Here is an 18,513-nt window from a genome sequence, read left to right as displayed (position 1 = left end):
GGTGAGTTTTCATGTATTAACCTCACATTTGATAAATCTGCCCCTAAGTTTTGTCATTCTAAAGGTCCCCATACACCTTAAGATCCGCTTGCTTGGCAATGTCGCCAAGTGAGCGGATCTTCTCCCGATATCCCCCACCTATGCCCTGGGGCCAAAGTTCAAATTATTACGGCGGGTATAGGCAAAGTCGGTCCGGGGACCACATCAACGAGCCGATGCGGTCCCCGATCCGACTAAATTTTTTAACCTGCCTGATCGAGATCTGGCCGATTTCAGGCAAGATATTGGTCAGGCAGGCCCGTCGGTAGTGCCCATACACGGACCGATTAGCTGCCGAATCGGTCTAAGGGGTAGGCCTATTTATGAAAATTTGAATTTGTGTTTTTTTATTGTAAAATTTTACCATACTCAAATGTTTGCTTATTTATTTAAAAATTTGCATCTTAATAGCTTGATTAAAAAAACAAAAAAAAAAACTTGAATGCATGAAATTTGCAGTTTAATCATGATTTTTAATGGGTCTACAAACTTTTAGATGCAAAAGTTTTACATTTTAGTTTTTCAAAATATTTTTGCGCTTATAAATATCGAACATTCAAGTTTTGGGAACCATAATTTAAATTCATGAGTGTTAGTGCCAAAAAATGCAAATTGTGGTAAAAAATCGAATTTTATCATTGATGAATTAGCCCCTAAGTGTGTCATAGCTCTTAAGAGACTTGTTGTTTACCATATGTTGAGAGATACAAGCTACATTTTCCTATGTATATTAGCTAGACAGTTGCTTTTAGTAGAAACAAGCAGCCTGTAGCAGTCCAGAAATTACTGGACAACTACACCCAACATTTTTTTTTTCCAAGCCAACAAGATGTGAATGGCAGACAGTGCTGGGAGGTATACATGTACAACAGTTGGAAAGCTACACTTGGAATTTGCAAATATCAAATTGCATGAAAGAATAACCCGAGGAAAAAGGAGATGGACTGGAATAGATTTTGGTACAGTGCACGCAGTATTAGTAGTTTGTGTATTATGCTGGAGACTACTGAGACCATACACAGATAAGGTATCATACAGTCACACATATAGTCCTGTTACTGCTAAGTAGACATTTCTTAGAAATGTTCAGCTTGGCATGACTACCAAAATATTGCTCATTGTGTTACCCATACCCCCCCTGTTTAATTCTTGGACCAAGATCTTAATCTTTTGCCTATTATTAAAAACACTGTTACTAATGTTTCCAGAGATATTAAAATTCAACCGAGTCCAACCCAACAGAAGCCTTATCTACTTACAGCTCAATGATATGTAAACATTCTTTCATAATTAGCACTCCAATGTGTTATCAGTTGTTAGCAGCAAAGCTCTGTCCTCTACAGTCAATGGCAGCACACATTTTCTCATAACAAAAGTTATGTTTTTTGGTTGGAGTTGTATCTGTCCCTTCTCCAGAGTCAGAAACTGTGATTGGACTATCTCTGGCAAACACTTCAGTAGATTCTCTCCATAGGCAGTCAGGTGTGATTTTAAAAGTATAGTTATTGCACTTAGGTCTGTATATATGCGTCTTGTTGTTGAAGATTTGCCTGCTGTTTGAAGTGGCGATTTTGATTTTCAACGTGGCATCAACACGGTCCACAACCGTGTAAGTGCCCAGGCTCCCATCATCAAATCCAACAATAATGTTGAGGTGCCTCTGTGATAAAGCCAAAAAGGTTGGAGTTTTATATAATGAACAAGCACCAATATTTTTCCCATCTGCAAGCCTCATCACTATTAAGCTGGAGACAGAATTATCCTCATCATCTTCACCGCGGAATCCAATGTAGACAAGGTAGCGTCCATCGCAGGACAAGCTCTGCTTCCATATCACCCCTGATGCATGAACAATCCGAAGTTTGCCACTGTGCAAATCCAGGACATTAAATTTCTCATCACCGTGCGTGATGATGCCTAGCTTTCCATTTGGGGAAATATCAAAATCTTCAAGATGTTTCAGAAAATTACATGGAAGCTGAACTCTCCGACAAATCGCTTCTTCTGCAAGGCTCCAGATATTCACAGCTTCAGCAGATGTAAGAAAAACAACAAAATCTGGACAATCGGGGATTAATCTAAAACTCACAATTGTTGCTCCATCATCACAACAGAATTTTTTTGTTATGCTTCCTGTCCATAAACTTACAGCTAAGAGTTTGTTCTGGGTCATGCCAACCAAAAATGTATTTGCAGTTGTTATAAGTGCATTCTTTAAGGCAGCTAGGATATTACAAACTTTATGTCCTGTTGCTAACCTCCACACCCTGGATGCATTTTGTTCACAGAGAGAGACTATAAACTGGTCATTATGGGTAATCAGTAGCTGGGATATTCTTTGCCCACAGATTCGGAAGAGATTTTCTCCTGTGCCAGTGTGCCATACATACTGGCCACATTTTTCGTCTGATGTGACCATTAGGTCGCCTGTCGTTGTAAGCACACAATTTTCAACAATACTTTCATGCTTAAAGGAGGACTCAATAAAACCAGTGTTAAAATTCCACTTCTGTACGGATTCCGATCCATCCAGTGAGTATATATAGTCTCCTCGGTTTGACAATATAACCTTGTGAACGGCTCTTCCGGTTTTGTCAATATTAGACATCGCTGTTAAAATATCAATATCCCAAATGGAAAGAACACCACTGACAGTCAGTGACAGAAGTAAGTTATGATGGCTCGATTTCACTAATTTTACTATGTTTCCTGAGATTTCTTGTAAACTCGCCATACACTGACCGGTGTCTCTACGCCAAACAAAAACAGATGAGGTATTTTCCATGGAAGCAATTATACAGTCGCAATTTTTGGAGAGCACAGCTGATATGAATCGTTCATTATGCTTAGCCCGAAACTTCTCGGAGACCTTCCACATACGTGTGTCAAGAAGTTCAATGCTTGATGCTTTGCAGATAAGGATTGCACTTTGGTCTTCAGAAAGCTCAATGCTGACCACTTCACTGTCCTCTTTTGTACAATCAAACTCTTCAGTTAGTTGGGGATTTGTTATGTCCTCAGTGCTCCAAACAGAAAGGCTACCTTCATTGTCAATCATAACCATTTCTTGACTTGTTTCAAGAACAAGGATAGATTTCACAAAACCACCAGAAAACTCGGATGTTACTGTACATAGCTTTTCTCCAGTTCCTAAATGAAAAATAGTAGTAGTATTGAGGTACTGCCCACAAAAGGCATATATTCCATCAGAAGAACACTGTATACAAGTGACTTCATACCAGCAGTGGAAGTTATACAGAGGCCACCCATAAAGCAAATCAATGACATTGACATTTTTGCTTGATTCCAGCCAACCAAGAGCATGTGTGTTTGACAATGTAAAGCCATGGATAACACTGGATCCTCCGCTAAGCCCACTGTGCTTTGAACCTTTAATTTCTACTTCGGCCAAAAGGCATGAATTTAGGTTGTCATAGATTAATAGGGTGTTGTTGGTTGTAGATACAACAAGATATTTTTCATCTGCTGTAAGTTTCATACCTATAATTACAAACTGGGTTGTTGTGATTTGTCTGAGAAGCTGCCTCGATTCCACATCCCACGTGCTAATAGAACCATTTTCAAGTGCAGTAATAATTATACTTGGGCTATAGGTTGGAAGAATCTCCATGACATGCAATGAACTAGTGGACAAGGAAATTCTTTCTGGGCTGTATGTTACATCCATGGAAGAATGTAGGGGCACAATAGAACAGTATTTAGGGCCGTCTTTGTCACATTGTACGAGAAGGTTGCGAAACTTAGGCAAGGAACTTACAACTGGCAGAAGGATTTGTTGCAATTCAGCAGAAAGTGACCCTGGATTTTTTAATATTTTATGTTTTATGCTTTGAAGGGTGCTTGCAAGAAACTTCAGTTCTTTTTGTTGCGAGTAGTTATAAGCTACTGCAATATCGCTTAGAGCCCTTTCAAACTGACCTATTTTGATCATTGTGTAAAGCCAACTAAAGTTCATAGTAATACCAGTCATCAGCTCCTCCATCATTCCACTTCTTGTCAGGTGATGCAACAATTCTGTCATTTTTCTATGGTTGACAAAAAAAATATCAGGCTCTAAGGGGTTGCACTGGAATGCCCAAGGTTGCTCTGGTGGTTGCCTATCAAACGAAGTTTGTTCATTGTAATGCTTGTTCTCATCTAAAATGCTTCTAGTTTCTTTGCGAATGCAGTTTTCAAAATATTGAGGCTCATTGTAAAAAGGTTTCTTTATGCCACCTGCCCAAACACCCAAAAAATATTCTGCCATGTTGCTGTGCATCTCTTGTAAATCATCAGCATTCTGTAGATAGAACTTCTGAGCAACAAGTTGCAGGTGTCTATTTGCCCAAACCAAAAGGGTAACATTTCTGACCTGTCTCTCTACAAGATATCCAGTAAGGTCTTCCTTTAGTTGGGCAATCATTATATATGGTATTCTTAATGGAATATATGGTTTCATGTTAGACAATACTTCACTCATTACAGTGTTATCAAGTGCTAAGATGTCCTCTAATTCTACCTCACTAAGCCCTGTTGTTGCCATTGTAATGTAGCCAAGAGCCCTTGAAACAAACCTTGGTCCACATTTGTTTTCAAGAGACCAGAATAGCTGCTCTATGTTCCTATGGACAGTAACACAAAGAGTTGAACCATCAACATCTTTATGAGATCTCCAGTTCCTGACTTCTCTAAATGTTAGATTTACAAACATTGGCAGAGTACACTTTGAAAAGGCTTCATTGACATAAATTTGTTGCCCTGATGTTACTTTTCGTTTGACTCTGAGTAGCTGATGCTTGAGTATTTGGCTGCACATTTTTTTGTCCCTAGGGATGAGTTCAATGTAACTATCCTCATTGTGTATAAGGCACCGTAATTTTTGGAGGATTCCATGTTTGTTTGGCAGTGTTGATATGATGATGCGAACTGTGCGGGGGAGATGAACTGGCAGCCACCAAAGTTTCCTTGCATCGTCGCTGTCTGAAAGCTGTTCCACACCATCTAATATGATGACGAGGGGTCTGTGAAATGAAGACTCATTTAACAAATTCAGAAAGAGCTCATGGAGGTTCAGAATCTTCTTTGGACGACTCTGTAGTAAACATCGGTAATTCACTGCCAGTTGTTCACATATGCTTTGCAGCAGACAGTTTAATGCAGAACTCATGTCGGTTGACCCTAAAAATCTTACAATGACTACAGGATCTGAATCTGGTCCCATTTCTTCCTGAAGCCATGAACAGGCCTGTAATACAGAAATATAGTGTGTTCAAACAGTATATTTTCTTAGCAATCAGCTTGGCTTAATAAAACAATATAAACTGTGAATTATTGAACATTTAATATGCTAAGTTAGCTAGTAGCATTCATTTGACATCACTCTCCAGCCCAACACATCCAGGTGGACTTTGTTGTATCGTATAAGGCTTAGGCAGATTTAAGTTTCATTAAATGTTAAAACTATTAACAATCTACCTGTGCTTTGCAGGATTCTATTATCTATATAGCTGCAGAGACTGTGATTCTGAAAGGCAGGTGGCAGTTAGAAGGGGTTTTTCCACTGGTAGAATGGCTAGTATATGTGTACTCATAGGTTGAAAAGATCCATATAAATTCATATCATTCTCACATCATCATGTCTAACTGACTCATCTCATTACAGAATCCCAGTTCCTAAACTCACAATGCAGCTAAAGAGCATGTAAGGCAAGCTTGACCTACTGAATAACGTTAGGGCAGCACAAGAATTTCTGAGGGTAACATAAAAATAACCCAAACCAACCAATATGAAGGCAGCATTTACTGGTCACTATTGGTAACTAGAACTGAAGGAAACTTCACATCTGAACATCACTGTAGGGATGACTCCACTGCTGTGGGACTCATTTAAGCACCGCTATCAAGGTACAGTAGGAATTGTTAGGTCCTTCTTAATTGTATGTAACAGGGTGACCGAGAATGGTCTGTCATTCAGGGACTGCTCTTTCTTCGTTTTTGTATAAACTTTCTGATTTGCTGTATGCACCTGGTTAAATTATGCCCTCGCCAGTTTTGGTGGTGCTGTACATAAGTAATCTGCACCCAACAGCAAAGGTGCTTCAATACTTTACCATAATAGGGCAGACTCAGCAACGTTTGAACTCTTTTTCCCAGTATATATTTATTATATATTTATTTTAGATGTTATTTTTTATTTAAAATATAGGTTTTCATTACTTTTCTCTAGAATCGAAAATATTTGAACAATCTGGCTCATTTCTACCATTGTTTCTATTTTTCCAGAATGTATTCTACTGCTTTTATACTCTGGGCCAAAAATTTGCAATTTCTCTGTGAACAGTTGTAAATTTCATTTTGTTGGGGAAATTTATCACCATGCAAGTCTATGGGAAAGGCTTTTTTTCCCAGATCTTTGATCTTTGAAAAATTCCCCATTGTGTAGATTGAATTTATGTGAATGTAGGAAAAATGCCTTTCCTAGAATGATGTCTTATTGAATGTATTGCAAGCAGCCGTGTACTGTTCAGGAATAAATGCTTTCTCTCACCACATGCACTAGCAGTATTGGGATCTCCCATATAAACCCCTAATGTATAGGCTACCTCTCCTGATATGAGGCAAAAACACAACATAAATTACCTTTTTTGCTACTTCTGCTAGTAAAAGGGTTTTTCCAGTGCATGGACCTCCATAAATAATCAGAGGGTAAATGTGTCCTGATCTGCAAGGTCGCAGGTATTTATTCACTAAGTTTAGAGCTTCACATCTGTACTCATAAAAGGATGCGTATGTTTTACATAGAGATAAGTGCTGCAAGATCTCATCATAAAGTGGATCAGTCTCAGTTTCAAAATTCTGCTGAACTGTAGCCTGAATGATATCGATCATGTCTTCGTAAAACTGCTTCCCGAGTCCATCAACATAGTGATTTTCCACCTCCTGGGAATATCCCAACTTCATGTCACAATGTGTCACAGACGTATAGACGCGCAAGTTAGAAGAGGCAACGATTGTTGGAATGAATTCATCCCTGAGCTTTGCTAACTTCTCCAGAGCTTCTGGGTCTCGGATGTACTTATTTTCCACTTTGATGACATCGGTGTACCTTGCCATCTCTGGAATCTTGACGTGCCGCTCGATGTTGGAGATTTTCCGAATGTAGCAGACGCACTTCTTTAGGAATGCTGCCGTTTGTTTCCCCAGAGCAAAGTCAAACTCATCCTCCAAAGCTAAAAAACAAACACAAAATGTCGGGAATCTAAGAAAGTGACACAATCCATATATAATGAGTCTTAAATATAATGATGGTTATATAATAATTACTGGATTTACTGTTTTAGCTACTCACACAGTATGTACAGGTAAGGGACCTGTTATCCAGAATGCTCAGGACTTGGGGTTTTTCAGATAAGGGGTCTTTATGTAATTTTGATCTCTTTACCTACTTAGTCTAATAAAAAAAAAGTAACCATTAAATATAATTTAACCATTACATACACCCAGTAGGATAGTTTTGCCTTCAATAAGGCTTAACTATACAGGTATGGGAACCCATTATCCAGAAAGCTCCAAATTACAGCAAGGCCATCTCCCATAGAGTTCATATTAATGAAATAATTTAAATTTTTTAACATTATTTCCTTTTTCTCTGTAAAATAAAAGAGTACCTTGTACTCCGCTAACGTATAGTTAATTCTTATGTTCTTTTTAAATTTTGTTTAGAAAGAAATACTTGTGCTTGCCCTGAATGGCGAATTTAAATACAGAATTTGCTTTTTCTAGAGGTGTCAGAAAGAAAGTTTGAGGGTCATAAGCCTGCGAGCAGAGCTGGGCAGGGAGTACTGATGCCGAAGGCAATACTACTTGGCCTGGTGCCCTGCTTGCTCCTTTTTTGATTCTCCTGTTTTACAAATGAGATTTGCAGCAGGTAAGCCACCCACATAGCCAGCTATTATCAGATGTAGAGTAATCCCTAACAGCTGCAGGGCCGTGGGCCTGACATCCCTATGCTTGGGTGATTTATATGAGCCCATTTGCTTGAGGGAATGTCCATTCAGATAACAGAGAGGCACACACTAAACTGTTTTCTAGGGATTTTTGTTTTATCCCTGCCAGTGAGCACGGGCCAAGCCATATGTTAAACAGAAAACAAAGTGCTTACAGGAAATTGCCTTGATGCTGATTATGAATGTTGCCAATCACCAGATTGGTGCTCATCCATATAATCAAGCGTTAGCAATCACATGCCATGCTTCCACTACATAATCATGTGTCAGTTCTGCAGTAGGAATCCTAAGCCATCACCATCAGAGTAGTAATACACAGCCTCATAGTATACAGTATAATAGTGCATGGAACTTCAAACTTCTTCTAAAAGTTTCAGCTGCTCCTTTATAAGGGAGTAAACATTTACAGTTGTATCTACACAGATATTTAACCAGCTATAGCCACTGCTGTCCAACCACTTTGTGCAATGTCACTCATACCTGTGCTGCACCTAGGAATGTAGCTAAGTATATGACTGCAGACATATCTGTAGGATGGCCTGAGAGATCTATTGGGATCACTCTGCCTACATCTGTACCCTGACCTAAAGATACATACTTAAAATGCTAAGTGCTCTTTTCCAATATAATGAGGGAACACTTACCATTGCACCTCACTGGCCCAATTTACTAACTGCAAACACAAAGCACATGCAAAGTTGTGCATGTATCCTGCCTTGTATCCCACTGTAGCACTGTAAGGCGCAAGGGTACCCTGTAAGTTACTCCTGCGTTGGACCAGGCATTGAAAGTAGAGTGTTGCCAGGTGTACTTACTCATATACCCCATATGGCAAAAAAAAATTGTAGTACCCACATTAAATGACACAGTGGAACACTGTGCCATTGGTCCAAGAGTGACCAAATATTACCTACAATATGTCACTGATCACCTCTTTGGGGCTGATTTACTTACCCACGAACGGGTCGAATGGAGTATGTTTTGCGATTTTTTCGGATTCTTTACGATTTTTTCGTTACCAATACGATTTTTGCGTAAAAACGCGAGTTTTTCGTATCCATTACGAAAGTTGCGTAAAAAGTTGCGCATTTTTCGTAGCGTTAAAACTTACGCGAAAAGTTGCGCATTTTTCATAGCGTTAAGTTTTAACGCTACGAAAAATGCGCAACTTTTCACGTAAGTTTTAACGCTACGAAAAATGCGCAACTTTTTACGCAACTTTCGTAATGGATACGAAAAACTCGTGTTTTTACGCAAAAATTGTATTGGTAACGAAAAATTCGTAAAGAATCCGAAAAAATCGCAAAACATACGAAAAAGTCGCAAAATGTTCGTTTTCAAGTCGGAACTTTTCCAATTCGGGTCGGATTCGTGGGTTAGTAAATCAGCCCCTTTGTCTTCCTAAGGGTCTTATTCCAACTAAGGGTTTCTGTCTTCAAATCTCTTGCCCACTTTATGAATTGTTTCACACATATATATGATTCTATAAAATGTACATGAACTGCCCCAAAGGACCAATGTGTAAGAACCAGTGAAACTTATACTGGCACAGGGCCGCACTTTACTTTACCACCCCAGTCCAGCCTGTAGAGTCCAATACACTTTTTGCATTATATAACTTTTCAACTTCACATTTTAAACATAACACAAGAAATAAAGGGGGGGGGGGGGTGTGAAGAGGGAGGTGGGGTCATGCTAGGCCAAAGCATAGGATTAAACGTTCATGTATGCTGGATGCTGGGTGCATAACCTTCCTAAAATAAGCAGTTACATTTTATGAGTTAAGTTCTTAGTAGTTGTATTTAATAGTTGCACATGGCTGGAGATTTATAGTAGTGGAGTCACCAAGTATCAATCAAATTGAAATGCTTTTATAAATGTGATGTGTTCTGAGACAGTATTATAGAACTGGAGTCTAAACACTAATGCCAGCTAACCCCTTAGAACAGTGATTTCCAAACCGTTTGCCTACCCCTCCCTGGAGAGAGCTTGGAGCAGCAGCGTAGGGGTCTCATCCTGATGGCCAGTTAGGGTGAGATTTGGCACAGAATTCCTACTTGCTGTCCTACATACATTTAAAAGACAAGCTTGAAAGGAAATTAGAGTGAAAACTTGTATTAAATATTGAAATTATGGCTGAATGACCCATAAAACAAAGTTTTCCTATATCTATAACATTCTAATAAGCTAAGCAGGGTCTGAACAAAGGCTGGACATTTAAACTCTTAAATCCCGGAGTCCAGTTTTTCGCTAAAACATCATTGCAGCACTTTGATTGCTTTGGAAGCCCAGTCACAAGTAGTGTATAACAGGCTGGTACATAAGGGTTAATGCAAGCAATGCAGAAGGACACTAAAGTTTGTAAATAGTAAGCACCAGCAGAACAGTTCCCTTCATTCTCACCTGCTTCAACATGGCAGCAAAAGCCATATAAACAAAATGTACTATTTACAATTTGATGAGCCCTCTAAAGATCAATAGAATCACCATCAAATATATAATTGTACTATTATATTAATGAGCGTTAGCAGGGTTTGCAGCAAGAAAGCACTATGCATTTTTGGTTAGAATTACTCTGGCTGGTGCTACTGAAATACATTTAGCATTTTTTAAATGCCTTACATTGGTTTCCATTTAATTATACCTTTTGCGCTGCTAATAAACAGCAATTTATTCCAGAGAAATGTAAAGAATGTAAAGTACCAATAAACCTGCTATAAATTGTGACAAATATTCTGCATTTCTGCATCCAGAAAAAAGACAAACAACTCAGGGAAGCCTTCATGGTATGAAAAATACGTCTGCCTCAATAAACTTTTCTGTGTCTGTTATAAAACTGAATGCTCAGTGCTGGTGAATGCTATTTAAGTTCAGGTAAAGTACTGTGCCATTTGTGACTATTTGTCACTAAAGGTGGTGTTCCAGTGACCTACCTACTGCTTTGCTTTCCTGAAGAACAGTTATGTGCTCCTTACCTACAGTACTGCTATAAATGGATGTGTGTTGCTTAGCTATTGTTGTGCCTTACTGTAGCTTAGGCATGTGCTCCTTTCCTGCTGTGCCTTAGTGTAGAATACAGTAGGTATGTGGTCCTTACCTAGTGCTGTGCCTTACTATAGCTTAGGTATCTGCTCCGCACCTCCTGTCGTGCCTTAATCTGGCAATACATGTACCAATTAAAGACATTTATAATTATAAAATATTTAGTACATACATGCTGGCCCAACAATCCTGACTGTTATGCATGTACTAGATATTGGTGGTTGATTAATTGGGCAGGTTTTAAAATGCAATCTGCCTGTGTACTTTATTTGCCTGTGTATAGTACATCAGCAAATAAAGAAATGAAGAGAGGATAAACACTATAAAGACAGGCATGCCGCCTATGACCCCCTGTATGGTATCTGTCCATTCTTTGTTCAATTGGATACCACACAAGGTTGGACTGTGTATGGATATGTTCTCCTTGCCTATTGCAGTGCTTTTCTGTAGAACAGGTATGTAATCCTTACTGTAGAACAAATATGTGGTAGTGTGTTGGGGGTATCCTTAATTGTGAAGGATCTGGCCATTTTTGTAGATAACAAGTTGTCTTATTTCGGGCAGGGTTATTCTGTGGTTACTAAAGCAAATAAGTACTGTCTTGTATAAAAAAGGACACTGACTATTAACTATAGGCCTCTGGTAAGGCTAGAGGCCCCCCCTTCAGATTAGAGGAATGGAAGCATTTGAAGCAGCGTAGGTGGTTTTTCATTGTGAGGGCAGTGAGGTTGGGGAATGCCCTTCCGAGTGATGGCAGATTCTGTTAATGCCTTTAACAGGGGCTTGGATGATTTCCAAGGCTTCTGTGATACTAAAATCTACAATTAGTATAGATATTAGTATATATAGTTTATATATTTAAGTGTATAGATAAGTCGGTATAAGTTTATATATGTGCACTGGGTTCACTTGGAGGGGTTGAACTTGATGGTCTTTTTCAACCCAGTTTAACTATGTAACTATGTTCTCACCTTCTGCTATGCCTTACTGTAGATCCCTTTTGTCCAACTCTCAGCCTCAACAACACTATTATAAGCCCAACTGCTTTTCCGTAGAACAGGTATGTGCTCCTTACCTACTGCTGTTCCTTATATAGACCAGTTTGTCCAACTCTGAGTTTCACTGAATTCATTAGAGGTCAAGCTCTCTCCTGTAGAACAAGTATGTCCCCCCTGAGCCCCTGAAATTATTAGAAGCTTATTGTTTCCTGTAGAATAGGTATGTGCTCCATACTGACTCCTCTGCCTCAACGTAGACCAGTTTTGTCCAACTCTGAGCCTCATTAAATTCATAAGAGGGCCATCTCTTTCCTGTAGAACAAGTATTTGCTCCTAACCTACTGCTCAACCGTACTGTAAACCAAACTCTGAACCTCACTGAATTTATTAGAGGTCCATTGTCTTTCAGTCATTATAGACGTGCAAGGTACTAAGTGCAAATCTATCACTTACCTTTTGTTACAATCTTTCAATGATTGGAACAGTGTAAGTGTAACTTAACAGATAAAAGATCCTATGTACTTGCCCATATCAATATATTAAGCACATTAACACATTCTGTGCAAAACTGATATATATATACATATCTGATCACAGTGCATTAGGTCAGACTGGACAATTCAATTTTATATTAGAATGTGTCATTCCCATACAAATGTTAAAATCAAATTAGCTTTAAATCAAGATGGCATAGCAGCAAGGAAAATCGTAAGGGTATGCCACTGTGATCCTACCATGATTCGTAGCTGAACCAACCTATGGTATAAGTTAGCTCCTGCTTATTGAATAGGAATTGCATATAAATAAGGGTCCCTGGGCAGAATATGAAATGCAATGTGTTTTACTGAAAACTAACATAAATAGTGTCCAAAGGGGATGCCATTGTTTATTATCCTGTATATTCAGGATATATGCACAAACATTTTCTTTGTGTACACTTTTGTTTGATTCTGTGTATAAAGTGCTAGCAGGTTGGGGTACAGCCCAGCAAATATTGCATTATGTATTATATTTGGCTGTTCTAATACAGTAATGGCAATTATTATTGTTGCCTGGAGAAACTGTCATATCATTCTCCTAAAAGCCAATTTTCTAAATATGTATATGTCAGGTAGCATTTACTGGTGAGCTGTTATCGTACTTGTGCAAATTTGCTTAGGGTAAGTGAATGAGCCAGAGGCATATAAGTAAATAAGCCAACCAGGGTACTCTATCTGATATCTTTGGTAAGGAGTTACTATAGGTTCATATAGCAGTATCAGGACTGCATTCAGCAGCTGCATTAGGGTGAAACCCCACTCACTGTGATACAGCAATATAGTATATTATTATAGTAATTCAATTCATATCTAATCAGCTCCTCAGCGTACCCTCTAAGAGGAACATGCATGGTACATGGAATCCAGTCAGCAGTATCCCCCAGTGCCATGTAGTCAGTGGCTCAGCAGACACTAACCCATGTGACTGCATCTGTTATATGCTACAATATAACTTTTTGTTCTTTTTCATGCAAATGTCAGTGCAATTCTAAACAACCTGAAGAATGCTGCTCAGTCCTCTTTCTTTGGCTACACCCCTGGTACAACCTGCCTGACATGAGAAACTCCTCTAGCTCTCTTACCTGCACTATGTTATTTGCCCTCTAAACAATCTGTAATCTTGAGATTTATTGCCAAAATGTTAATATTAGCAGGCTCATATAATAATGCAACCTCAAGGGTCATTGACACCATTTACATGTTAGTTGTGCCCAAACATGCTCCTCACAGTGCCAGTTACTTGCAGGATGCAAGGGAACCCTGGAATTACCGTAACACTGAATGAGTTGTTAATTTCAGGATTACCCTGATAGGTTGCTTCAGTAGCTGCAACAGACTAGTCCAACCCTGCCCAAGCCCAACCAAACTGTACATAATCCAACACACGCTTATATACTCATGTCTGCCCCTGTTCCTCAATTGCTGCCAGTGATGGGCAGGTTGGAAGCAGGTATAATAGTGAAGAGAGCATGGTGCATTAGGTATGGGTTGGGTCTGGGCACCAGAACGGACATCATCACCACTGTGCAAATACTGACTGCAACTCATGTGTGATTCATGTAAAAGCCGATATTCACTTTAATATGATGTTTTGCTTTCATTTTGAGGAAAGCTCTACAATGTGACTGACTGTTGGTCAGCCCTGATGCACTTATGTTGTTTCTCTTTCTGAGATGGGCCTCTGCTAAGCTGTTTAAAAAAACATTTCTAATTGAACCAAATTGTTGAATTTAATACATTTATTAAATTGTCCTTTGTGTTGACCATTGTGTTCACAGCATTTAGACTACCCTTTTTTACCAGCCCTATGCCCCTATTCCTACAGGGCAAAAAAATAGCCCACAATGACTCCATGCCAGGATGATTTACCTATGCATTGCCTATGCTCAGCTCCAAGTTATCTTCCATTCTGCTCTCACATCTCTACATTCAGGAAACTATTAGCAGAATCAGCTGTTCCTGCATCACTTGACTAGACTCTTGATTTCTGTTCTATCTTACAGATGCAGCTTCATTTTACTTTGAGAGTTCACTTGAAATTCCAATGAAAAGGAAGCCATGGCATGTAGAACCATCACGTGCCAGTGTGCAGCAAGGGACTTCATTACAAAGTCACTATATACATAAGGCATGATCTGAATATCAGTGACATTTTTACTTCTAGACAAAGTGACCTACAGATACCCTCTGTTTGCCATTTTCTGAAGCTAAATGTGACGGTTTTGCCCCAGTTCCCTCCTGCAGTGCTTAATTCCTAGTTAGAGAAATATATAAATAACAAAGAGTGGTTACCAGAAGATAAATATCTCTTTACTTGGTTGTTTTTCAGTTTTCCTTTCTCTTGAAGCAGTTTAACAGAAGTACTGAATATATGCTTTATCTCTTCCGCTACGGTGCGCCATGTCTTCTCGTTTGCAGAACCAGTAGTAGAGTCCCCCTAGAACCAGAAACATCAGGAAGAAAAAAATGCATTCACTGACATATAGTTTTGGTGATATCACTAAGTAAGGGAAAGGTATTTTTAGCCCATTCCATGAAAAGGTTCGAAGAGTATCATTCTCCCCAAAATACCATAGCTTCTCTGCGCCCCCATATTGGCCACAGGAACGAGAGAGGAGACTGTGCAAATAATGTTTTTATTCCCATGAATTGCCATTGCTTCTTTAAAGTGGCTGATAAGAATGCTTGAGGTAGTGTTCATTGAACAGAGAGATTAGTAGCTGCTAGGATCAGCTGAATGAACACTGCTAGGCTTTGTTGCATAATATTATAGTTGTAATGAATTGCATCAAAACAAGATTTAAGCACTTAAACTGCATGTTCTAAACAGTTCTCAATTGCCTTGTGTGCCAGCGCCCTTATGGGCATACAAGAGGAACCAATTGGATAATTTCTGCTGTCAAATTCTATGCTTTTCTCAAGGTTGTTATCATTTTAATGAGAATTTTAAAGGAAAAAATTGATGTCATTTAACTGAAGGTAGTTTATATTTTCCCTTAAATTTGTGTTATCTGTGTAGTTCTGTGTGCATGGTTTCTGCCTTAGGGCATGACATAGGGGCAGATTTACTAATCCACGAATCCGAATCCCAAAAGGGAAAAAATCGTATTGGAAATGAAATTTTTGCGATTTTTTTCGTCGCCATCGCGAATTTTCGTATTTGTTGCGACTTTTTCATTGCCGTTGCGACTTTATTGTATTTTGCGCGACTGTTTCGTCGCCGTCGCAATTTTTTCGTATTGAGTGATTGTAAACAGCGGAAAAACCAATCCGATTTTTCCGCGACGAAAAAGTCACGGAAAGTATACGAAAAAGTCGCAACGGCGACGAAAAAGTCACGGAACATATGAAAAAGTCGCAACGGTGACGAAAAAGTTGCAAAAATACCGATCATTATGAAAAACCGCATTCGGACGCCTTCGGACCGTTCGTGGATTAGTAAATCTGGCCCATAGTGTCCCATACATTGGCTCAGCGAGACACCGATGTCACTCCTATGTGAAATAAATCAGGGATGATGGCTTAGGGATCAGAGAATACAATTTGATTTAAAAATAAAAATTAGTCAATTTGATAAATGAGATATTGGCCACTTCGTTATTTTTAAATAAATATAAATATATTTTTTTTATTGTGAAGTGATCCCCATCCCTACACCCTTTGGGTGTTTCATTACCATTTCCATCAACACAGAGGTCATCTAAGCGCACTAACTGTAAGACTTCTAGAAAAACACACAAAGGGACTATGCGGCAGCATGTAGAGTAAAACGAACCAGGTTGAGTGGACTTGACCCTCACTCTCGGAATTGGCGTTTTATGGAACACAATCATCAGACCGAAACATCCTCACATGCCCCAACATGGTAGTTTGCAGGGTATCTGTCTCTAAATGGGGGCAGTTGTGCATCAGTGCCTTGGCATCAATCACCCCCGTAAGTGCTCACATAAGAATATCAATAACAAATATGTCTCTTGGGAGCTCATTATCTTGTAAGATATCTGTTTGTAGCAGGCAAGCTCTGCGGCATGGATTTGATCAAGGAAAGTATCATACGGCAGTATGCTTAAATGCAGAAATGCTTAAAGGGGAACTAAAGATTAAAGTCAATATGCACAAACTGCTCCCTTAAGCACTTTTTCAGTTCATTTTCATTTTGTACACGTGCAGCTTTTGATAAAAAAATAGGTTTTAAAAGTACCCCTCAGTGATCTCACAGGAACATGGTACAGACATCAGAAATCAGCAGAAGCTGATAAAATTCTGCACTTGATGACACTGCTCACACTGGGAAAGAGGGCTCATTACGTGGCAGTCTTCTCATTGGAGAGCCCATCTGCATAGGAAATTATTCCTGGGCTATCAGCCCTGCAATTAACGCTCTTTTGCCGCTGCAAAAGTGCTCAGAGGAGCACTGTCTCTCAGGCTTACTGCTTCTTCTCCTAAATAATGTGCAAGCGTTGACGCTAACACTGGGCAACTTTGGACCACCATTCTAACCAATCAAGCGCATGTACAATGGCATTCATTTTGATGCCTCGGTTGCAGTTGTGGTGGCTGCCACACATGATGTCATCTGCCGGCCCCTTGTCCAATTATTGCCAGGGCCAGAGGTGTAATCGCTACTGCTACTCCACCCCACACATCTATACTCAAATAACCCTGTGCCATTTTAAAAAGGATGTCTTCATAAAAAACAGGATAGATAATGGGTACAACAGACTTTGCACTGTTTATTACTATTTATAGAGCAAAACTTTGCACCTTGCCCCATTCCCAGCCCCTTATAAGCTGACAAACACTTGAAACTTACAGGATTGTGGTGGTTCTTCAGCATTTCTGATTTTGGCCTGAGGTAATAAGCGGGGGGCACTGCATTTTCATCCCTGCAGTACCATTCCTCTAAGGTCCTTGTCTCCAGCTTGGCTTCGATTGCCGCATCCAGAATCATTTCAAATTCCGAGGATTCAACCTCCCCAGGGATGCGGATGGTTCCATATTTCTCTCCAAGCAAACCCTGGGAATGAGCAATAGTACAGTTACTCTACAGAAGTTTTCTGTGGGGTCACCCCCTATAGGTTTATCAGTAGACCCAGTTCAATGATAAGGGTGATACTCTCTGTCATTGGTGCTGGTGGTGGAACTAACTGGGTTCCACAGAAAAATCTTTATAGGGGACCCCCACCCCTCAAACCGTGAAGAAGCTGATGGAAAACATAATTGACTTGTGGTTTATGCAAATATCAGATGAATTTTATGCTCTACCCTTGGGACAAGAAAACCATCGCCCAGTGATGTGTTTATTGATTTCCCAGTGGAACATCATACAGAATCCAACACTAGCCATGCGCTACCAATTAATGTTCTGAATCAATAATCCAGTGTATTTATCCATTTTCATCAAAATGTTAATGACAAAAAACATTGAACTGCTGCACTACAGTTTATTCCTTGTGCCAATGGTTCTAATTATTTACAAAAATTCAAAAAACAAACCATACTATACCAGGTGCACCTGTATGTCATTTGGTATAGCATGGTTTGTTTTTTGAATTTTTGTAAATAATTAGAACCATTAAATGTTTGCATGTTTCACTGTTAATTTGTTGTTCATTGTATGTACAGATATTATCGGTTACCCACACACGGTCTGAATACAGTACGGATATCGCTGCATGTATGGCCAGCTTTACACTTCCTTTTGTGTGAGTTTCCCAGACTCTGGCTAATGCTAATCATGAAGTATATCCTGTTGAGTATGTGTAAATACTGTATATTCCAGGAAAACCTGCAAAGTTCTCTGAGCGTTACCTTCTCACTGAGCTACCTTTGAGGAATTTAGCTCTTATTTTCATTGTATAGAGAAATGGCTCAGGATGTGGATCAAAG

At 39.3% G+C, this 18,513-nt stretch overlaps 1 protein-coding gene across 1 annotated transcript in view; it reads right to left on the bottom strand.

Annotated features, from left to right (window-relative positions):
• Positions 1–421: 421 nt before the first annotated feature.
• nwd2 (NACHT and WD repeat domain containing 2) overlaps positions 422–18,513 on the bottom strand; it is a 93,082-nt gene continuing 74,990 nt past the window's right edge. Inside the window, exons 5-8 of the mRNA XM_031895361.1 lie at positions 17,438–17,641; positions 14,917–15,061; positions 6,679–7,268; positions 422–5,284 (exon numbers count right to left, since the gene is read on the bottom strand). Coding sequence (XP_031751221.1) covers positions 1,349–5,284; positions 6,679–7,268; positions 14,917–15,061; positions 17,438–17,641 — 4,875 coding nt within the window. The 3' untranslated portion in view covers positions 422–1,348. The remainder of the gene's footprint in view (positions 5,285–6,678; positions 7,269–14,916; positions 15,062–17,437; positions 17,642–18,513) is intronic.

The sequence above is a fragment of the Xenopus tropicalis genome, chromosome 1, assembly GCF_000004195.4.
Source record: "Xenopus tropicalis strain Nigerian chromosome 1, UCB_Xtro_10.0, whole genome shotgun sequence".
Taxonomy (NCBI): Eukaryota; Metazoa; Chordata; class Amphibia; order Anura; family Pipidae; genus Xenopus; species Xenopus tropicalis.
Note: the sequence above shows the minus strand (reverse complement) of the source record. Positions and strands in the feature narration are given on the sequence as shown.